The sequence below is a fragment of the Rosa rugosa genome, chromosome 5 (assembly GCF_958449725.1).
Source record: "Rosa rugosa chromosome 5, drRosRugo1.1, whole genome shotgun sequence".
In the NCBI taxonomy this organism is placed as follows: Eukaryota; Viridiplantae; Streptophyta; class Magnoliopsida; order Rosales; family Rosaceae; genus Rosa; species Rosa rugosa.
Genome location: NC_084824.1, coordinates 49,609,549 through 49,630,619, shown reverse-complemented (window position 1 = coordinate 49,630,619; position 21,071 = coordinate 49,609,549). Strand labels below are relative to the sequence as shown.

General features: G+C 38.6%; 1 protein-coding gene and 1 pseudogene across 3 annotated transcripts; one reads left to right on the top strand and one right to left on the bottom strand.

Moving 5' to 3' along the window:
* Positions 1 to 304: 304 nt before the first annotated feature.
* On the bottom strand, positions 305 to 5,749 carry LOC133711813 (uncharacterized; annotated as a pseudogene).
* Positions 5,750 to 14,212: 8,463 nt separating this feature from the next.
* Positions 14,213 to 19,814, top strand: LOC133708415 (probable methyltransferase PMT3). 3 transcript variants are annotated; one of them, XM_062133874.1, is made up of 8 exons: positions 14,213 to 14,449; positions 15,331 to 15,765; positions 15,905 to 16,069; positions 16,184 to 16,366; positions 16,898 to 17,492; positions 18,553 to 18,665; positions 18,786 to 19,006; positions 19,286 to 19,814. In XM_062133874.1, the coding sequence occupies exons 2-8, from the start codon at positions 15,487 to 15,489 to the stop codon at positions 19,605 to 19,607; spliced, it is 1,878 nt and encodes a 625-aa protein (XP_061989858.1). In that variant the 5' UTR covers positions 14,213 to 14,449; positions 15,331 to 15,486; the 3' UTR covers positions 19,608 to 19,814. The 3 variants fall into 3 exon arrangements, with proteins under 3 accessions (XP_061989858.1, XP_061989859.1, XP_061989860.1); XM_062133875.1 differs by lacking the exon at positions 14,213 to 14,449 and adding an exon at positions 14,938 to 15,084; XM_062133876.1 differs by lacking the exon at positions 14,213 to 14,449 and adding an exon at positions 15,061 to 15,199.
* Positions 19,815 to 21,071: the final 1,257 nt, after the last annotated feature.

Below are 21,071 nucleotides of genomic sequence, written 5' to 3'. Positions count from 1 at the left end.
CTTTATTTTTTTCACCGTCACAATAGAGACAAGGCCCTAATGAAACTTACATACGATTAGCAGCGGCAAAAGCGTTCTCAAAAGAAAAAACAAACAAGAAAAGAGGTATCTGTGATAAGCTGATGAGTGGGATAAGGTGTTCTTACAAGGGAAAACAATCTTCGTACTTGAAGGTCATCTAGCATAGAAAACTGCTTGCATATTAACCTATGCAACATTAAGATCAAAACATCGGCCTAGATACAATAGGCAATGAACAAATAAATTTCAAGCAAAAGCCCTCCTCACGTAATACAGAACAGAATTGCAGCTATGTCTAATCTAAAACTAGAAAATCCACTCTAGATTCTAATGTTGAAGGACAACCAGTAGAGACAAATCTGAATTATTTTTGAACTACATTAGTACATTATGAGGATTGAAGATGGAAATGAGCATCTTCTCTTATTCATTACATCAAAGATTTTGGGATACATCTACATATATAGAAGGCCTCTAGTGTTGCACACATATAAACAGAAAAGAATGAGAAGAATACATTTTTCTTTCTACTATTTCATGTATATTTACAAATCCACCAAGAAACCTCAACATCTCTTGTGGCATTACCCATATATTCCATCTATGGATCAAGAAAGACTGCATGCTTTGCCACCTCTCCATTTACATGATTGTCGGACACCAATTCATAATCACTCTGTTTCTGCACAAAAGAATATGCATTTCAATTTACATGCTAGTGAAGCACTTTAAATCAGGAAATAAATCAAACCGAAGTTCAAATGTCCCTGCCCTATGTTATTAGGTCATACCTCGAAAGGTTGATCAATTGGAAACAAATCTATGGCTCAAGGATTGAAACTGATTCCACTGTAATGAGAAGCATGAATGAAAAGTGAAATTAGTTAAACATGGAACTGTATTCAACCAGTAAGAATTGCAAAATCAATAACAAGATTCATCATTAAATGGACGTTCATCCAACATATTTACTGGATAATTACTATACCGGGAAAAAATGAGGGATGTATAAAAGACTTCAAATATGGCCAGAGGACAATAAAATAAGCACCCTTCTTTCTTATCCTTTTCCACTATAAGGAGATGAGCGTTACCAGCGGGATAGTACTAGCTGCCACAAGTATGGAATAAAGAACTCTGGATGACTCTCTTGATCATATGTGAAGCGCAACTGGGTGACCATCTGATAATACAAGATTTTGAAGATATTATAAACAACAATCTCCCGGGTACAACTTCAAATCGACTTATTCAACAATGTAATTCTCTTTTCCCTTTTTACCTTCATCCCTTCACCATGCCATGATCTACAATTAATGATTATGACTTGAAGTACTCTTTCCACTGACCATTCTCCATCTGTTCTTTGTGCATCCACACGACTATTGAAAAAATCTAACACCTACAACACCAGACAAACAATATAACTCTGGTCAAATGCACCAAGAGGTGATTTCTTCTGTAAGACATGAATTGTTTTCAAGTTACTAAAAAAGGTAAACGGAAGCCAAGTGCCACCAAAGGTTGCCCGCTGATGAGAATAAGACAGGGAGAGAGGAGGAGGAGGAGGGGGCTTATATGGAGCATAGTGTATAAATGTTTTCAAGCAGCTCACTGAAATGTGGATGATTCCTGAAAGGCTGAAATACTTCCTGCCTGTGCATTTATCGCATATATAACCTGCACCATTGCATTGATTTAAGAAATATGGAAACCGGACAATGTACTCAATCCCTCATAGACATACAACAATATCTCACATGGATGACTAATAAGTCACCATACCTCAGGATTCCGTGGCAGAGCATATGTCAAAATTGCATTTAATATTTCAAGGACAAGTCTCAAGAAGTCGGTATATATATGCATCTCCGTTGACTGCAACGAAAAAGGTTATAGCTTAGCAGACAATAGAATAATATAAGGTGAATATATGCAAGGTACGTGGCATATTACAGTATCGTCTTCTATTGAGTTGCCTTTGGCTAATGTCATCTGATTATCACGCACCTCTGCTAGTTTGTTATACCTAAACCAAAGATTACGACAAGAGCAATATGTTAACTAATTCACTAGTAAGTGTAAGAAAGGCAGAATAAAAATATGAATTCCCGAACAAATAGAAAAGAACAGAGTAAAGTTAATGGAAAAGAGAAAAAAATAAAGAAAGAAACAACGAGGCAGACAGAAAAGGACATACTTCCAAAAGAGCATATCAAATAGGCTGACCAATCTCTAGGATGCATACGCACTCAAACGGTGGACATGAGGTGCCATGTTTGCCAAAGTTGCTAGACAAGTTGTATGGAGATAAACATCCTGTTACAATTAAACAAAGTAAACATGTTAATCAGGGAAGTACCCAAAATCTCCAAATAAAGGGTGAGCACAATCACTGTTTCTGTGACTACTAAGAAAACCAACTTGTTAAATCATATTCCAGTTCTGCAAATTTAACATATACCTTAACCAAATTACAGCCCATGAAATACAAAAATTGCAAGGTCTTACATGTAATTGACATAGATATCGAGATATAAGCAATCTAATAATAACAGCAATAAAGCACTTCAAGAAAGTTCATAGTAAAAGAGGCAGATAGATACCTGCAACTCAGATAGGTTATACTGCACTGTCCTTATCAGAGTAATGAACCAAGAGATGTCTGGTAAGGAGACGTTCTTTGTACCAGGGAACAGAAGGAAGTATCTGTTCATGTGAAAGTTAGATTAATATGACCCATATCTAAAATTATAACCTGCTGGCTACAGGAGGCAATCCTTACCAATTTGTGAATGCTTGCATTAAAAGATGAATCCTAAGTATGAGAAGTATGATCAGCAACATGTAGATTTGATTAGATGTCCTTTTTGGAGCATCATATAACGCTTCCAGGATGGGCATCAACTGTCCATTTCATCATATAAATACAGGTCAGTATCAAGTGTTGATTTCAATTTAGTACCAAAGAATGTACCAAGATATTGTTAAATCATCAACTCAAGGCTATGACCTATTTCCAAAGACATTAAATGCAAGAAATACAGTATGTATATTAACATAACTTTTGCCACAAAATACTGGTCCGTTTCTATTTTTTCCAATGACAGTGATCAGCTGCTGTTAACATACCAGTGTATCCAAATCAGTTCGCACCAAGACACACTCCAGATAGTCAGCATTTCCTTGCAATAAAGAGTAAAGCAAAAGTGCAGCAGCCTCATCAGTCAAGTACCTGCAGAGGCAAAAAATGAGAAATTCAAAACGAAACTAGTACTTTCAGTTTGCATAGACCATTAGATATTGAGCAGGGCTATTGAGTAGCATGCCCATGGAAATCACCACCAAACCATAAAGGACCACAAATTTTCACTTTTGAACGGTATATTGATATACATATATTGTTAACAAACAGGTATGAAAATCCTTGGCCTGAGCAATCTCTTTATTTATCAAACAATATTTAGGTGACGTACGAACTTGGGATTTCAAGTATAGGACTTGAGGAGTAAACACTGTTAAGCATTAGAGCTACCACAAGCCTCTACCATACAGCCTAGGAATCAAAAATAAAGAAAATATAAATTAATTTGTTCGTTCTAAACACTTTTTTTATATATAATTGTTATTTTTGCACACGAAAGACACCTAAAATGTCCAAACCCTGATTGTCTGTCATTTTACTTCCATATACATAATACACAATTGCAGTCCACCTTAGGAAGCCTACAGCCACTTAGATGACAACACATACAAAGAATCAGCCTATGACAACACCAAAAAGTAATATCATCTACAAACACAAGAATAAAAGGAAAAACAGATACTTAACATTCCAAGGGTATCGAACAGGGAAGCAAAAGGTAACCTCAAAACTGGACCACTACGCCCATTACCCTCAGTATCTACACGATCAACTGCAAGCCAGAAAAATATGTACTCCAGTTATCTGAATGAAACCTCATAATAAGAATACATAAGGAGATAACTAAAGCATCTTACATTCAACATCTGTTGCATGTTCCAAGGCCTTACAGTAAGGGTTGTCAGAAAGATATCTACTCCCTTTCAAAAGCACATTTTTGTCCAGTAACCTGAGACATTGCTGCATCAAGAAATGGGTTCACATCTTCTGGTCCTGGGGATGGCCCAGAAAGAAGCTGAGTTGACATTGCAATCAGCATGAAGTTAAGCAGTTCCAAATGAAGGAGGTATGTATCAGGACGTCAAACAAGGAAAAAATATAATTAGGAAAACAGTGGGAACAATATGAATAATAGGGCATAAGTGAGTACTTGAGGATGTACCTTACATCTATTGATCCAATAAACGTAAGCACACTACACATCACAAAATCCTCAATGTTTAGATCTGCAAAATTGAATAACAAAATAGCTATAAATTTATGTTGTCAACAACATTTCATTACATAATGTCAACCCAGATAAGCAATAAGTACATGAAATGAGAAACCTAAACAACAAGACTTCCCAGTCCATTCAAAAGAACTCAATCAATATAGTGGAGCCATTCAGTCACAATGTCCCACTTTTATCAACTCCCAGCAAACACACGTGAGAGAGAGAGAGAGAGAGAGGGGGGGTGGAACTGATATGACAGGGATAGCTATCAGTTTTCGATATGGGCAGTAGTTGTGTTCTTTTGAGTCATCACCCATCACCCCCACAGGGTGAAATATACAATGCCTAAAATAATAACAGCCATTATGTGTGTATAAGAATAGGATCGATTTGATTCTCAAATTATAGTTATCATCTAATATACATCATTGTAAGGTAATGCGTACAAAAGTAAAACATGTTTCTTTTTTTTTCCTTGCTTTCTTTTAGTGTATTTTATAGTGCAATAATTTTAACTTGTTTCAAAAATGAAATTTTTGCAGCTGTTCTATGGTTTTGGTGATATAAATATGCTATGATACTTCAGGGGGGAAGACTTTTGATATGCTACCAAAGGAGAAGACAGCCAATAATAGTAGTTTTGGGGTTGGCGTATAATTTGTTAAATACGCTTTATTTATTTATTTGATCAATGAATACTTCATTAAAGCTGCAAATGCAGCAGCAAAGAAAACAAAAGAAGTTACAAAAGCAAAAGAAATAGCAGGAAAGAAAAAACTACAAACAACTAACTAATGCTAGAATCTAATCCAACATTGCTCCTCCTAACCATCAGTTTTGAAAACCTTCATCAGTGAAAGTGGAGGTTGATTAATCCAAAGCCCCAAATCCACCCCCATTTTAGCTAGCATTGGAAGCCAATCTGCCGCAACGTCGTTACACTTTCCCTTTCATTGAAGAAAGGGTTATTTGACACATATGGTATAACAAAAACCTATCCACTCATAGCTCAGTAAAACATTCTTTTACTCTACAGCAGATATAAAACCCTTCATAATCTGAAGACAGCGAGCAAAGATTGAACCTTCCAATAGTAAAAGTATTAATTAAAACCAGAAACCCAGAGCATGAACAAACATCAAATTTCAATACCCAAACTGAAATGAGATGCAATTACCATTAATTTCAATTTCATGAATTGAAAAATCAAATCACAGATTCATATAAAAAGCTAAAAATCGCATTTGCTAAAGAGAAGATGATACCTGAGGTGATTGGGATGCCTCCGACTACTCCACTACAGCATATATACTCCTTACTTGGGTAACAGAAGGTTTAGGAGTTGGGTTTTTATCCATTTACACCATTTTTAGAGATTTTTTTCCCACTTACCCCATTAAGTTTTTTTAATTCTCTCTTACCCAATACACTCTAAGGGAGTCTTCCCTAATACCCCATTAAGATTTTTTTTTTGTTTTTAATTTTTTTTTAATACCATTTTACCCCTCACCCCTTTGTTACTTAGAGAGAGAGATAGAGAAAATGCAAGAGAGAGAAACCATAGGAGACTTCGCCGGAGCCCGGTCACCGGCCGCCGGAATCCGGCCAACTTTCGCCGGAATCCGGTCACCGGCTGCCTCCCACCGGAATTTGCTGAAAATCTCACGGGAAAGTTTTTTTGCCCCCAATAGACATCTATTGCCCCCCAATAGACGACTATCAACCATGTATTGCCCCCCAATAGACGACTATCAGCCATGTATTGCCCCCCAATAGACGACCATCAGCCATGTATTGCCCCCCAATAGAAGACTATCAGTCATGTATTGCCCCCCAATAGACCTCTATTGCCCCATATTGCCCCCCAATAGACGACTATCAGCCATGTATTGCCCCCCAATAGAAGACTATCAGCCATGTATTGCCCCCCAATAGACTACTATTGAGGGGCAATAGAGCATTTTTTTTCTTTTTTCTTTCCTTATGGGACTTTTGTTTTGCACACAATTCCAAAAAAAAAAAAAAAAAACAGAAGTTGCACACTAGCACCATTTCGATTTGCATCGATAAAGCTCCATCCAAATAGACAAAAAAAAAAAAAAAAAACACCGCCGAGCCTTGATCTTCGGCCTCAACAGAAATTTCTTCGCTCTTCCTCACCATGTCGCTGCCCGGCACCGCCGCGTCCAGCGACTCCAATACAACAGAGAAGAACTCGAGCCCTGACACGAAGTTCCTCCTGCATGACGTTGCTCCCGGTGGAGAGAGAAACCGGTGGAGATCGGAGATCGGAGATCGGGCCGGACCCTTGCAGTGGTCGGTGTGGGACTTGAAGACGGACCCGGCACCCTTACGCTGAGCTCTGATGACGCGAACCATCTCTATCTCTGTTCTCTGTTCTCTGCAGAGGTGGGGGGGGGGAGAGAGAGAAACCGGATCGGAGATTGGGGGGAGAGAGACAGAGAGAAACTGGAGATTGGGGGGAGAGAGAGAAACCGGATCGAGGGAGGAGAGAGATGAGAGAGTGGCATGATGTAGTTTTTTAATTAGTTTAAGGGCAAAGTTGTCATTTCCTTTTAAACTGGGTTAGTGAGAATAAAAATCTCTGGCTGGGGTAAGTGGGATAGTTATAGCCAATTTTGGTGCTTTGGGTCAAGGACCCTTAGGAGTTTAGAAGTTTTACTGCAGTAAAGGTAAAGTTATCATGATATGAGGTGGAAAAAAGATCCACATGGCATTATTCTATTGGGCCGTCAGACCATGTGTCATTCTGACATGGTTCTACAGGAGGACAGAAAAATTTCTCCATTTCTCCTGTCGTAATCTGTGACCATCTCGGCATGGGATAGGTTTATTTTGATAAAACTCATGCATAACTAAGACCACACCAGAATGGTAACTTGCTTTGCTATGACTTGCCTCAACAGTTAATGGCTATAAAGTGCTTCAGAGTCTCCACCATGGAACAACCAATTTTGCTTTCAATTAAATATAAAGACGATGTAATGCTTAGTGTTGACTCTAGAACTCTTGGCAACAAGGATAATCTTTTAGGTAAATTATATGTTGTAGTTCTTTTTTGTTGAGTAATCCTCACAAGAAAGTCTTATTTTTACGGATGATTTTTTGAAGTTAGCGTATGTATTTCTTCATACACTTAATCATAACTATGTTTCAATGTATAATTGAATAAAATTGGAAATAACAACTAATATTGATATTGTTTTTGCTAACAGGGATGGAGAATGACTGATTCTCATTCAGATGGATCTAGTGAAGCTGCATCTAATTACATTGCTTTCAAAAGGGTTATGAGCTATTTTCGGCTTCAATTATACCTTATATAAGGGTATATATATAGGTACATAGTTTGAAAATTAAACGAATTTGCAAGGAGCAATCATACTTTACTGAGTAGATTTCCACTTATTCTTCTCATGAGTTCAATGCCTCAGTTGTGAAATTGGAGAACCTGTTCGACAAGCTCGCAACGAGTTAAAAACATATTTCATTTCTACAATCGAGAAATGCATTTTTGTCTTTTTGATATGAAGAAATGCTATAAAATTGTGTCAAAATAAGTGTAAAATGCTTTAGGGGCTGTGACCAGTTACCCATTTTTAGCCCAAAAAATGCCCACTTACTCCACCAAGAGTTTTTTAACCTCATTTACCCAATCTTACATCTATTGACATTTTAGCCCCTGTTAATTAAATTAAAACCCATCCATCTCTTATCAGTCTCTCTCTCCTTCCCAAACTCTCTCTCTCTCCCCCCGATCTCCACCTCCACTCTCTCTCTCTCTCTCTCTCTCTCTCTCTCTCTCTCTCTCTCTCTCTCCTCCCCATGATCTCCACCTCCGGTCTGTCTCTCTCTCTCTGATCGCCGCGCCGGAGATGCAGTCCAAATCTGAACACGACGATGAAGCTCCAGTCGGCGATCCAACGTTCTCGTCGCCGTTCGATTGATCGGCGATCCAGCCACTCCAACGTCCTCGTCGCAGTTCATCGGCAATGTGTCTACTGCCCCTAACGCTGCCCCTAAACCCTAAACTTAACACGAAGACATTATTTGGGGGCAGTAATGTGTCTACTGCCCCCCACTAAACCATTATTACTGCCCCCCACTAAACCATTAAAACTTGCCCCAGTTTTGTGAAGGGTTCTGACTTCGTATGAAGACATTATTTGGGGGCAGTAATGTGTCTACTGCCCCCCACTAAACCATTAAAACTTGCACCAGTTAAGTGAAGGGTTCTGACTTCGTATGAAGACATTATTTGGGGGCAGTAATGTGTCTACTGCCCCCCACTAAACCATTAAAACTTGCACCAGTTTCAAGGATTCACAGTGTATTGCACTTTATCACAAACAAATCAACAAGAGATGATTACTGTCTCCTAAGAAAGACATTATTGGGTGGCACTAATGTGTCTACTGCCCCCCAATAGACCATCAAACATTACACCGCTTCCTATGTTTCGCAGATTATACAAGTTATTCACACTCAAAACAACAGATAATGTCTAAAAACCCACATTATGAGGGTCAATATTCTGTCTACTGCCCCCCACTAGACTGACACAAACAACACAATTTTTTTCATTTATCAACTACTGCAATTTAACACTACATTTACTTTGGAATAGCAGTTTTCAGTCCGTCAATAAATAAAGCAGTCATCATTGGCCCCCAATACAAAGTCTACTGGGGGGCACTAATGTTACAACTTTTATGGTTATGACTGCACAATAGCAGATAGCCATTTTCAGTCCGTCGTCGATTCCTTCAGAAGGTCAACCCCGGCCTCGCCGAGCTTCTCAGCGACGAGGACCGTCAGCTTGGCGTCGAGCCTGGCAGCGGAGAGCACGACGACGAGTTTCGGCGCGGCGATGGCTAGAGCAGGCGTCGTGGGCGACCTGCCGGAGGGATGGAGGGAGGGAGAGAGAGATCCGACGTCTTCTGGAGAGAGAGAGAGAGAGAGAGAAACTGAGAGTAGAGAGATTGAAGGAGAGGGCAAAAAAGTCCCAAAAATTAATAAAAAGAATTAATTGGGTAAAGGGGAAATAATCCCTTAGAGTGTTTTGGGTAAATGGGGTTTAAAAACTCTTAGTCGGGCAAGTGGGCACATTTTAAGCTAAAATTGGGTAAATGAGCATTTTCCCAATGCTTTAATTAATTTCACTTAACTCAATCGTCAATTGTTTAGTTGTAATGTTTATTTTCAATTTGAACTTGGATAAATAATTGACCTAGCCTCCTTTGCTAGGGTTTTCTCGTCGTCTCTCGTCGATAAAATTTTACTACCTTTTCTCGTAAATATGGAGGAGAACAATTCGGTAGATCTTCAACTCTGAGACTCTGCAAAGGTTTCATTGGGATAGGCAGGGCGTGCAGCACTGCAAGCCGATCGAAGGTACATGGTGGGGAGACTTCTAGGGCCAAAGAATAAATTTCTTGGCTTCAAGGGTACCATTTCTACGATTTGGCGCATGAAATCTGGTTTGTCAATTCAAGATATTGGAAATCGTTTTGTGTTTCAGTTTGATCGTGAGAATAAATGTAACAAGATCTTGCATGGAGGTCTTGGTTCTACAGAAATACTATGCTAGTGCTTGGAAGTTATGATGGCATAGGACCGGTGGCTGAAATTCCTTTGAATTCCGTGGAGACTTGGGTAGCCATCCAGGGCAGCCATCCAGGGCCTTCCGGTGGGACTTCGAAACAAGGCAGCTTTGTATCTGGTGGGTTCAACTCTGGGTAGGGTGATCCAGCTCGACCAAACTGCCTTACATAGGAAGGAAGAAGAACAGAGGATCAAATTGGTACTTGGTGTCAGGCGTCGGGTTAGGGTTTGGAAACTGTTTGAATTTTCACCGGTGGTGGTGCCAGAGCTGTTTTTCACCTATGAAAAGGTGAAAGGGTTCTGTCTCAGCTATGGTTTCTACTTTCTTTGAACATGGTGAGGCAGGTTGTGATGCACTTTTGACAAGGAAGAAGGATGACATCCTTGCTCAGATGCAGGCTTCGGCATTGGCCAGTCTATCCCTGAAGGACAAACAGACAAACCCTACAGCGATGATGGATGACCATCCGGCTACTTAGGGTATGTTGACGCTGATGGATCTGGGATCGACGAGTTCTGGAGGGTTTTTAGGGGGGTTGGAGGTTCCCTAGAGTCCAGCCTTGTTGATAGGGGAGAACATGCAAGCCGCATCTGTGTTTGCAGGCTAGGTTTGGATTTATCGGCTTTTTTAGAGAGTTGGAAAGTCAAGACTAAACCGTTGGGATCGGTGAATATGGGGAGTGGCCTTCCTTTGGATGTTATTCTGAACTAGAAATCAGATGGTGGTTGTGACACAATGGTGTTGGATTAGTTGAAGGAGCCAACCGTGTTGCTGGGGGTGATGCATAAGGCTAGGGAGGCTTTGGATCGAGTAGGCAAGCGGTATGTTTCAAACCCGGAACCTTTGCTCCAGGTTGATGATGGCATGCAGCTAATCTTGCAACATAAGAATGGATAGTTGATTGTTTCACCTTGAAAGAAGAAATTGGGATGGCCTAAGGGAAGTAAGAATAGGCCTAAGTGTGCTAAAATTCTAGAGAAAGAATTACAGGGAAGGAAATCCAAGAAGTGGAAACTTCGTGACAGTGATCGTAAGGTGCAAACTTCTGTGGAAAATGATGCAGGTAAGACTCCTACACCTGAACTTATGGAGGAAGTGCATACAGAGAATGGAAATGGAGGGGAGGTAGAGGCTGCTTCCTCAACTAGCATAGTTCAATCTTCCTTTGGGTCGCAAGATCTAGTTGCTCGGTTGCCACTTTTATTATTTTTACTTCTGAGTTCCTAGGTTTTGATTGTCCTTAAAAGATGGGTACACCCGGGAGTGTGAGGCCCTGTCTTGTTAATATAGGTCTTTTGTATGTCCTAAAGGACGGCTCTTTCTGTCGGCCCATTTGAGGTGTGTCATTTCTGGTACTGCTTGCTTAATTATAAATGTGACTAACCTCTTTTGATTAAAAAAATGTTTATTTTCGATTCAATAAACTTTCGAGTTAGGAATATTTTTTTTTCACTTAACTCACTCATAAATAAAAAAATAAATAAAAAGTTTTTTTTTTTTTTTTTGTGTATATCACAATTGTGAAATAGCATTTCATTTAATCAGAAAGTAAAGCTACAAGTAAGGAAGCATTACAATCCAGAGCCATAAGGATTTCACCTTGAAATACGAAGTGACTCTGCGGGGCTCATCTTAAGAGAAACTCTACAAAAAATTTGGGAGAATCACTTCTAATAATGGACTACCTAAATCATGTAAAAACAAATTCAACACTTCTAATACACAATACCAACCTCAATGCCTGGAGCCTGCATGCTCCCCATAGTTCACAACCAAACTCTGTATCCAAATATAAAACATTATGTACATACAGGGCACTGCTGGGTATAATTAGCAACGACTTGGAGTTACCTCCTATCGTTGGATAAACTCACGAAGTCACGAGTGTGACCTCTGAGAAGACAAGCTTTCGCCTGAGCCAAGCCTCAGGCCGAAAGACACCTTGACGAGCCTCCACACGTCATGTGAACATGGTCTCTCAAAGATGTTCGAAAGCATAGAAATGAAGCATATCAGTGCCACATCAGAAACAAAGTGAAAGTCACTCCTCGCTTCACTTATAAAAAATCTCTTCTTCTCTCCTCATTGATTACGCATTTATTACTTAACTAACATTACCCAGATAACATAAATACATATATTGACGGACTTAGGCATCGAAGGAGTGAAGACCGCAGTTGGCTGTCTTCCTCTTGACGTTAGTATATTTTATTTGATAGGTGACGCTCACTAAATTAGCTGAGACCCAGGACCTGCGTCCTTGTTAACAAGATCAAGCTACCCCTGAATCTTGAGCATCAACACAATATAAACCTGAAGCATCTCAAATTTACAATTTAAACAGGAGTTTGATTATTAGAGCAGTCTATTTCATAAGGTACACAAGGATATAAAAGTAGGGCCAATATGCGGAAACTATGATGGTGACTATGCCTCGACCTCAAATAATTTAGTCTGCAAACTAGGCATTTGAAACCGAATGGCCCAAAGTCAACTCGCAAACCAACTGAAGCCAAACCATCCTAATCTTCACCCAGCCCTCCACCGATCAACAACCAACTGCCGGCTGAGAAGAGACGCCATTGAGAGCTACACATCAGATCCGCTGTCGTTGAAGACCCCACACCGATCTGAGTGCTTGCATGGTTGCCCAAACAAACAATCTCAAAACACTCCAAACTGTTAACAAACCCAAGTTTGTGGATGGATCTAGTCTCACTTCGACAACCCAGATCTGAGTAGCACCAACGTCTCACCTAAACCTCACAACATCTTCTCTCTAACCCGAGGCTAAACAGTGGATAAGGAGCCCAAGATTGGAAACGAGCACCTCAAAACCATCTCTCTTGGACCGAGACGCCGCGGCAGAAGGGCTGACATCTTTTGGCCGAGAGAGGAACTCACTCTATCAGTTTTCTTTCTTTTTGCTCGAGCGTGAGGCTCGTTCTAATAGAAAAAAACAAACTTAATTATATATTTAAGGACTTACTTGTGTGTGTGTGTTTAGTGGGGTGGTAAGATAATGACTTTCTATTTGAGATGTCGTATGTTTGAACTCTATCAAGACTGAGCTTTATTTAAAAAAAGAAAAAGAAGAAAAAAAGACTTACTATTGATTATGTTGAACATGATTGACAATTTTCTTAATAAACCTCTAAATTTGGCATTTGGACCTCCCCACTTAATAAACCTCCAACTTACTTTTATAAATAACCAATTTGCTATCTACACCTCTCTAATTTTCCTATAATGCCCATCGTCCAATAAAATCAATAAAACCCTTTTTTTTTTTTTTAGATTCTATTTATACTTTCAAAAATCAGTAGTTAGACTTTCTTCAGTTTTTGAAGATTTAGAATTGCAGCAATTTTTTTTTTTTTTTGGAAGTTCATCCTCCATATACGAGTAACAGAGGAATGGGCTTGAGCAACTGAAGGAATACCAAAGAACATCATAGAAGAGCATCATATTAGGCCAGTGATCATTTCGTTTGATATGGGTGATGAGGTATTTTGTAATATGTTGCTTCTAGATTTTGTATATGAGACCTATATGTGGAGTTATGTTTTGCGTCTTATGGCGTGGAATGAATCTGTAGCTATTTTTGGCCTAGATCATGGTATAACTTCTCATGAATCCTGGGGATTATGGGTACGTGATGGACGACTTTGGTGGAGTTACGGGTTCTTGGATAAAGCAATTTTTTTTTTTGGAAGTTCATCCTTCATTTTACGAGGGAAGTCAAATTCTGAAAATTTTGACTGCAACGTTAAATAACGTTTGGCGATATATATTTTAAGATTTACATTGGAGGAGAAAGTTTTCTCCAAATTGAAGACTATTACTGTTCGTAGAGATGAGAAAAGATTTTTTTCTTCTTATTAATGTCTTTATTGGTAATTTAACATGAATCAACTATTATTTAGAAAAAGAAAGAGGTCCAAATACTATTTTGGAGGTATGAATAGAATCTCCATTTTCTTTTTTTGAAATGAAAAAAACAAAGGAGGAGGTAAACACGAGAATAGATGTTGAAAAAATATGAATATCATTTCCTTGGAATACCTGTTTTGTAATGAAGATTCTACGTTTCAACATTACCCCTAAAATGTTAGTTCATAGTCCACAATATTTTTTTAACCTATGATCCACCTCAAAGTTAGCTATGCATATAATAATGTAATGGTGACAAAAAACAATGGGATGTGCATAAGGACCATATCAACCTCGATGTAACAGTACAGAGGCACAAGAAACTCTTCAGACTCGAATCAAATATAGAAACACTCTTGAGATCTGACCTCTCTGCCTGTCTCTTTGGGTCCTTCCCTTTCCTTTTATAGAAGTCCCATAGCCTCGCTTGGATCCTCTCACACAAAACCCGGGCTTTTTTATGGACCACAGTCATACCCACCTCCTTATTCGATCCACAACTTCATCAGTAAGCTCCCTCCTCTACTTCTTTTGCCCAAAGTTTTCAACTTTTGCTGGATCTGACTTAACTTGCATACTGGGTTTGGTTCATTTGGTGGCTTTGATGCTTTAGTGATGTGGGTTTGATTGCTTAGTGAGTTTAAAGTTTGCTACTTTGTTTTTGTGTGGTGAATGGGTTAGTGGTTCTTGATGCTTTCTTTTCTATCATGCAAAAAAAAAAGGTGATCTTGTTCACTGGGTCTTTGTCACAGATCTGTGAGTTCAACTTTACTTAGTGGGTTACAGAGCTGTCACTGTTTCCGTTTCAATTCAAAGTATGAACATTCATTCCCATTTGCAATTTGATTCCATTCCTTATTTGGATCAATCACTTTCATTGCTTGGTTGCTGATTTACTGTATACTATTGTACCTGACTAGCATCAAGTAGCTTGCGATTCAGTTTCACAGTGCTATATTCTGCCAGCTGGTGTTGCATAGGTGCTTGTTTACTAGAGCAATTACACAGAGCTGTTAACTAAGAAACTTTTGTTTTTCGTGTACCGCTGGTTGATCTTTTTATATCCATACTGTCTTTGCCTTTCTGAATTGGTCAGAAGTGGAATTGGTTGGGACTGGGGAGAGGTATCTTAGTGGTTGACCGGTAGGATCCAAATATTTTTATGCATATAGTCACTTGACTGCTCAAGTATGATTCCACTCTGAACGTTTTGATTGCCAAGAATGAGCAGAATTTTACTTTTGGTTGTTCTTAATTGGTACATCAATATATTTCATATTATATCTTTAGGATTCCACTCTGAGTTCGCTTTCTATAGAAAAGCTAACACCTCATATTCTGCCCATTTGTGCCGTGAGTTTGATGGTGTTCTTTTGTAATACTTCACAGGTTGTTCACTGTATCTAATCTGATGATTCTTCAAGGGAATTTGTAGCATTGTCTTCATATTAGGACTTTGGAAAGGCAACACTGGGCATTGCAATCTTTAAGTACTTCACAAAGTATAATTTTTATTATCTTTTGAAGTACTTGAAGACTACATAAATGATGAGGGGAAGATCTGATCCAGCCCAAAGGAAGCGCGTGATCACCATTCTGTGTGTTTTGGCACTCTTTCTTGTTTTCCTGTATGGGTATTATGGTTCCCTCTTTGGCTCTCAAAGTCGTGGTGCATCAGCTTTAGAATATGGCAGTAGATCTTTGAGAAAGCTTGGGTCATCTTATTTGGGTGGGGATGATGATACCGATGGCAAGCTGGATGAATCTTCAACAAAGTATGGGCAGGAAGATGGAGATGATGATGTTACAGTGAAGAGCTTCCCGGTGAGTTCTATAATGCTTAACTTGGATTCCAGCACCTTCTTCCCTCTTTTTACTCCAAGCCATCTTATTAAGAAAAAGTAAAAATGTACCTGAAGGTATCCTTCTAAATTTGTCTGCTGATGAATTTTTTTTTTTCAAGGTTTGTGATGATCGCCATTCGGAACTTATCCCTTGCTTGGACAGAAATCTCATATATCAAATGAGACTGAAGTTGGACCTGTCTTTGATGGAGCACTATGAGAGGCATTGTCCTTCTCCAGAAAGGCGATACAATTGCTTGATTCCTCCTCCAATAGGGTACAAGGTATGTACTAAAGCTGAGTGGTAACACTGGTGTAAATGCCTTCTTGTTGTTGCGGTTATCTCTTATTCCCCAGTTGATATAGTAAACACTCCTTTTGTTATCTTGATATTGCAGGTCCCAATCAAATGGCCCCAGAGCAGAGATGAAGTATGGAAAGCAAACATACCTCATACTCACCTTGCACATGAGAAATCCGACCAGAACTGGATGGTTGAAAAAGGTGACAAGATTAGTTTTCCTGGGGGAGGCACACATTTTCACTATGGAGCTGATAAGTATATTGCTTCAATTGCAAATGTAAGATTGCTTCCTCGAAACTGTCTTTGCCAAAAAGGATGGTGTAGGCGTATAGCACTAATTGACAGAATATAGTTTTGGAGGGATTTAGAAGAGAAGGGGAACTTAGAAAGGGGATTAGTGTTTCAGAGAGAATAAATAGAAGAAATTAGGGATGGGGGAGTGATATACTGGGGAGGCAGCAAGCATAGCACTAGGGGTGACCAAGATTCAATTATAACTGTTTATTCATTCATCAAGTATTTTCCATACCTTAGACAAGTAAAATAGCAATACCTTAGTACACTGAGCTTGAAGTGTACAAAGCATAAATGAAAAAACTGTATTCTGCATCACTTATCCTTGAATGACATTGTCTTCAAAGATTTTTATGCTTTTGCAGTATTTTATAGGATTTTGCATTCTTCTACATAACCATTTCTTATGGGTTGAGACTACAGTGCTTGTATCTCTATTTTGGGAATACAGTTACTTTACATTTATCACCATATTGTTAAATGAATCAATCTAAATGTTGTCTTCAATTGGCAGATGCTCAACTTTACAAAGAACAATCTAAACAATGAAGGCAGGTTACGTACAGTTTTTGACGTTGGCTGTGGAGTTGCAAGTTTTGGAGGCTATCTTCTGTCATCTGATATTATAACAATGTCCTTAGCACCCAATGATGTGCATCAAAATCAAATCCAATTTGCTTTGGAAAGAGGAATTCCAGCATATCTTGGTGTTCTAGGGACCAAAAGGCTTCCTTACCCAAGCAGATCTTTTGAACTTGCTCACTGTTCCCGTTGTAGAATTGATTGGCTCCAAAGAGATGGGATCCTTCTTCTTGAGCTAGATAGGTTGCTCAGGCCAGGAGGCTACTTTGCGTACTCATCTCCAGAAGCATATGCACAGGATGAGGAAGATCTCAAAATATGGAAAGAGATGAGTGCCCTTGTGGAACGCATGTGTTGGAGAATAGCTGCAAAAAGGAACCAAACTGTCATTTGGCAGAAACCACTAACAAATGACTGTTATATGCAAAGAGAACCTGGCACTCAACCTCCTCTCTGCCGATCTGATGATGATCCAGATGCAATCTGGGGTGTGCCAATGGAAGCTTGCATCTCACCGTACTCTGATCGTAAGTGATTCCTTCCCATGTGTTGTTTTTATCATCATTAGACATTCATTTGAATTGAACTGGTATTATTAGATAAAGCAATATCATTTGGCAATTTAAGGAGATTTAAAAATATTGCTATTAGTTTGATTGTTCCGGCAGCCTTCAAAGACTATAGTCTTTCTTGCATTCTTTCTTATGGTGGACTCTATCAATCCTAGTTGATATAAGTTTTTTATTCTTCTGCTGCTTTTCTCTGATGTGGACCTCTTGTCCATAATTTTTTGCATTATTATTATTTTAATCATAAAATCTGTTTAGTTTCAAAATGAAAGAATTATATGCCAAACTAGACAATACCAACATCGAAGTTTCTTAAGAAGAAATTAGGAATGGAATGCATGTTAATTCCCTTGTGTTAGATATCCAGAGTCTCGACAACAGAAGATGGGAAGCAAGTTTATTTGTTAGTTTTTCACTGGCACTATATAAGTTTTTGTGTTTTATGTTCTACTATTTTATTCTAATATTTGCATCTTTTCTATTGTTATTTGTTGAGATTGGTCTTTGTTTCCAAGAGATGATTGTTGTGAATTTTGATCTCAAATATTCTGCTAATACTTGAGTCTTCTATGGCTCTGCATCTCAGTTGCCGAACAACATGTGCCAATAAATATCTGGTTAGATCAGTTCAGTGTGACATGTCATGGTCATATCTCTGCATGACCTACTTTTGACTGTGACAACATGAGTCTTCTATGGCTCTGCATCTCAGTTGCCGAACAACATGTGCCAATAAATATCTGGTTAGATCAGTTCAGTGTGACATGTCATGGTCATATCTCTGCATGACCTACTTTTGACTGTGACAACATGTTCTGCTTTCCAGGTTATTCGTAGATGTATATGAAAATTATCCCTTCCCATCAAGATATTTTCAGGGTGTGATTGCTGACTATTAGTGAATTGCTTGTCAACTATTTAAAGAAAATCATTCAAAGTTCATAGCAATGCCTCGGTTGAGTAATTCTAACCTGGCCATGAATCTCTCTGCTAACTAATGTTTGTTTGGCATAATCAGATGACCATAGAGAAAAGGGGAGTGGATTGGCTCCCTGGCCAGCTAGATTGACAACTCCTCCTCCTCGACTTGCTGATTTTGGCTATTCAAATGAAATGTTTGAAAAGGATATGGTAATTAAGTTGCAGCATGTACTTGCATGTTTCAAATTATTATTTGGCGGTCTTTGCTTCTTGCATGGATCATTCAGTAACAATTGAATTCATTGTTTTGGTATTGCTCTTTATGTGCAGGAACTTTGGCGCCATCGAGTTGAGAATTATTGGAATCTCTTGAGTCCAAAGATTGAATCAAACACTTTGAGGAATGTGATGGATATGAAAGCACACATGGGATCATTTGCAGCTGCTCTGAAGGACAAGGATGTTTGGGTGATGAATGTCGTCCCTGAAGATGGACCAAACACACTAAAGCTGATATACGACAGAGGCCTTATAGGCAGTATTCACAGCTGGTACGTAACTCAAGTGACTGGTATACATAAAGCATTTCATTTTGTACTGAAACAAGTGATTTGATATTATTTCTTTATAAACTTAACAATCAATATAAATCCAGTTAGAGAAATAATCATAATCTGGTAATGCAGAAGCAGCAAATGATGATTGAAAGCTTTGGCTAACAATGTCTGTTATCATCTATGCTTTTGTTCAATACCATGGCTTCGAGATTGTAGGATAAAGGGACATTGAGATTGTTTATACTGTGATTGACTGGATCTCTACTGTGACAGGTGTGAAGCCTATTCAACATACCCCCGTACTTATGATTTACTCCATGCTTGGATTGTCTTCTCTGACTTGGAAAAGAAAGAATGCAGTGCTGAGGATCTGTTGCTTGAGATGGATCGCATACTCAGGCCAACTGGATTTATAATTATCCGTGACAAACAGTCAGTGGTTGATTTAGTTAAGAAATATCTACCAGCACTGCACTGGGAAGTAGTGGCACAAACCGACTCCAGTTCAGATTCCGACCAGGACGGAGATGACGTTGTACTTATAATCCAAAAGAAAATATGGCTGACAAGTGACAGCCTCAGGGATTCAGAATAGGAAACTGCCTCTTCTGTCCCTATATCTCATCATTTATCTGCTGCCTCAAGGGATTAGAAGCATGTCCCAGAGCAGTGATCTAGTAACAGTAAATTTTGTAGCATCAAGTGATTACATGCTTTTTTATTTATTTTTTGAGTTCTATATATCCTCGATTTTCTGTTGTTATATCATTTAATTATTAAAGCATTGAAGTAATTACATCTATAGTTTGCTCTTCCATTGCCCCCCTCTGTATGGGATGTTGTGTAAGCTACTTAGCCTGCTTTTCTATTCATTAATTAAATCATAGAAGATGTACTGCTGAAGTACGTATATTTGTGGCTTCAGAATTATTAATCTGAATTGCTAAATCCATTTCTAGCCTTTGTATCTGACTATTTGTATTGCAGTTTATATGCCCCTAGTCTGGTTCATATGATTAGTTTTGACAATAGTATGTACTCCTGTAAATTTCTAGAACATCACGAACACTAATTAAACTCCCATAATTGGTTTGCTGGTTATTCCTTGGTCAACCCAAATGATAACCTGACCGAAAATCTCATCCCATTTCTTGTTCCTTCTTTCTTCCATGTTACTATGTAATTCTGCTTGGCAAATCGCATTGATAGGTTTACCATAAGATTTACTGAAAGTTCTAGGATACTTTTCAAGAACAAGTTTACTTGATGTATCAGACATTAATTTGCCGTAAACGAATCTAAGATCTACATACTCAGCAAGTCGCACAATTTTTTTGAACCATTTCATTCAATTTTGCTGGCAATCATTCATTCCAATCCTGTCGAATGTTTTGAATTGCATTTCTTATTGGATTCTCTTTTTCATTTGGTTGGATTGTCGAATCTATATCCACTTGAGTCCTTGACACATCCATGTCGATTGTCATGTGTAAGACATTGGGGCCAACTCACAACCAGCCAGATTCCCATGAGAGCTTGTTCCTGTATGGAGAACAATGAACAAAGTAGCTACCAGCCAGTAACATAAAGACAGATACAGTCATCCATGAAATATAAAGCAGAATTCGATATTCGACCTTTATTATGAATTTCATTCACCAAAGACAGAAGTTTTATGCTCTACTTTTACTTGTATTAGTGAAAAAAAAATTATATGAAGTGCCAATGAATGTAATCATCTCCAATTATGGCCATCAAATTGCTGACTATATATCTTCAAGTCTTCTGCTTTGGTTGTTGTCAGTGGATTTGCCAATTTGGATAGGATGATCAATAGTATGAATTTATTTGTTGGATTATAAGCCACAACTATAGCCTACTTGCCTATAAGATTGATGAACAAAGTGTACGAATGGAAGTTTTTCACTTACCAAATAAATGTTGACCTCTTGGAACTGGTCGAGTCTCTACTTGTTTGAACCTTTTTTTTATTAGGAATGCAGGATTTTAGAGGGAAGCATGCTACCTTGGAGTGATCTATAGTCAATAGTTTGCAGAA

Bases quoted from the DNA above. Each gene is read 5' to 3' on its own strand.
- LOC133708415 (XM_062133874.1), top strand. From the start codon at position 15,487: ATGATGAGGGGAAGATCTGATCCAGCCCAAAGGAAGCGCGTGATCACC. The intron at 16,367-16,897 runs GTAAGATTGCTT...TTCAATTGGCAG, and splicing joins ATATTGCTTCAATTGCAAAT to ATGCTCAACTTTACAAAGAA. The intron at 17,493-18,552 runs GTAAGTGATTCC...TGGCATAATCAG, and splicing joins CATCTCACCGTACTCTGATC to ATGACCATAGAGAAAAGGGG.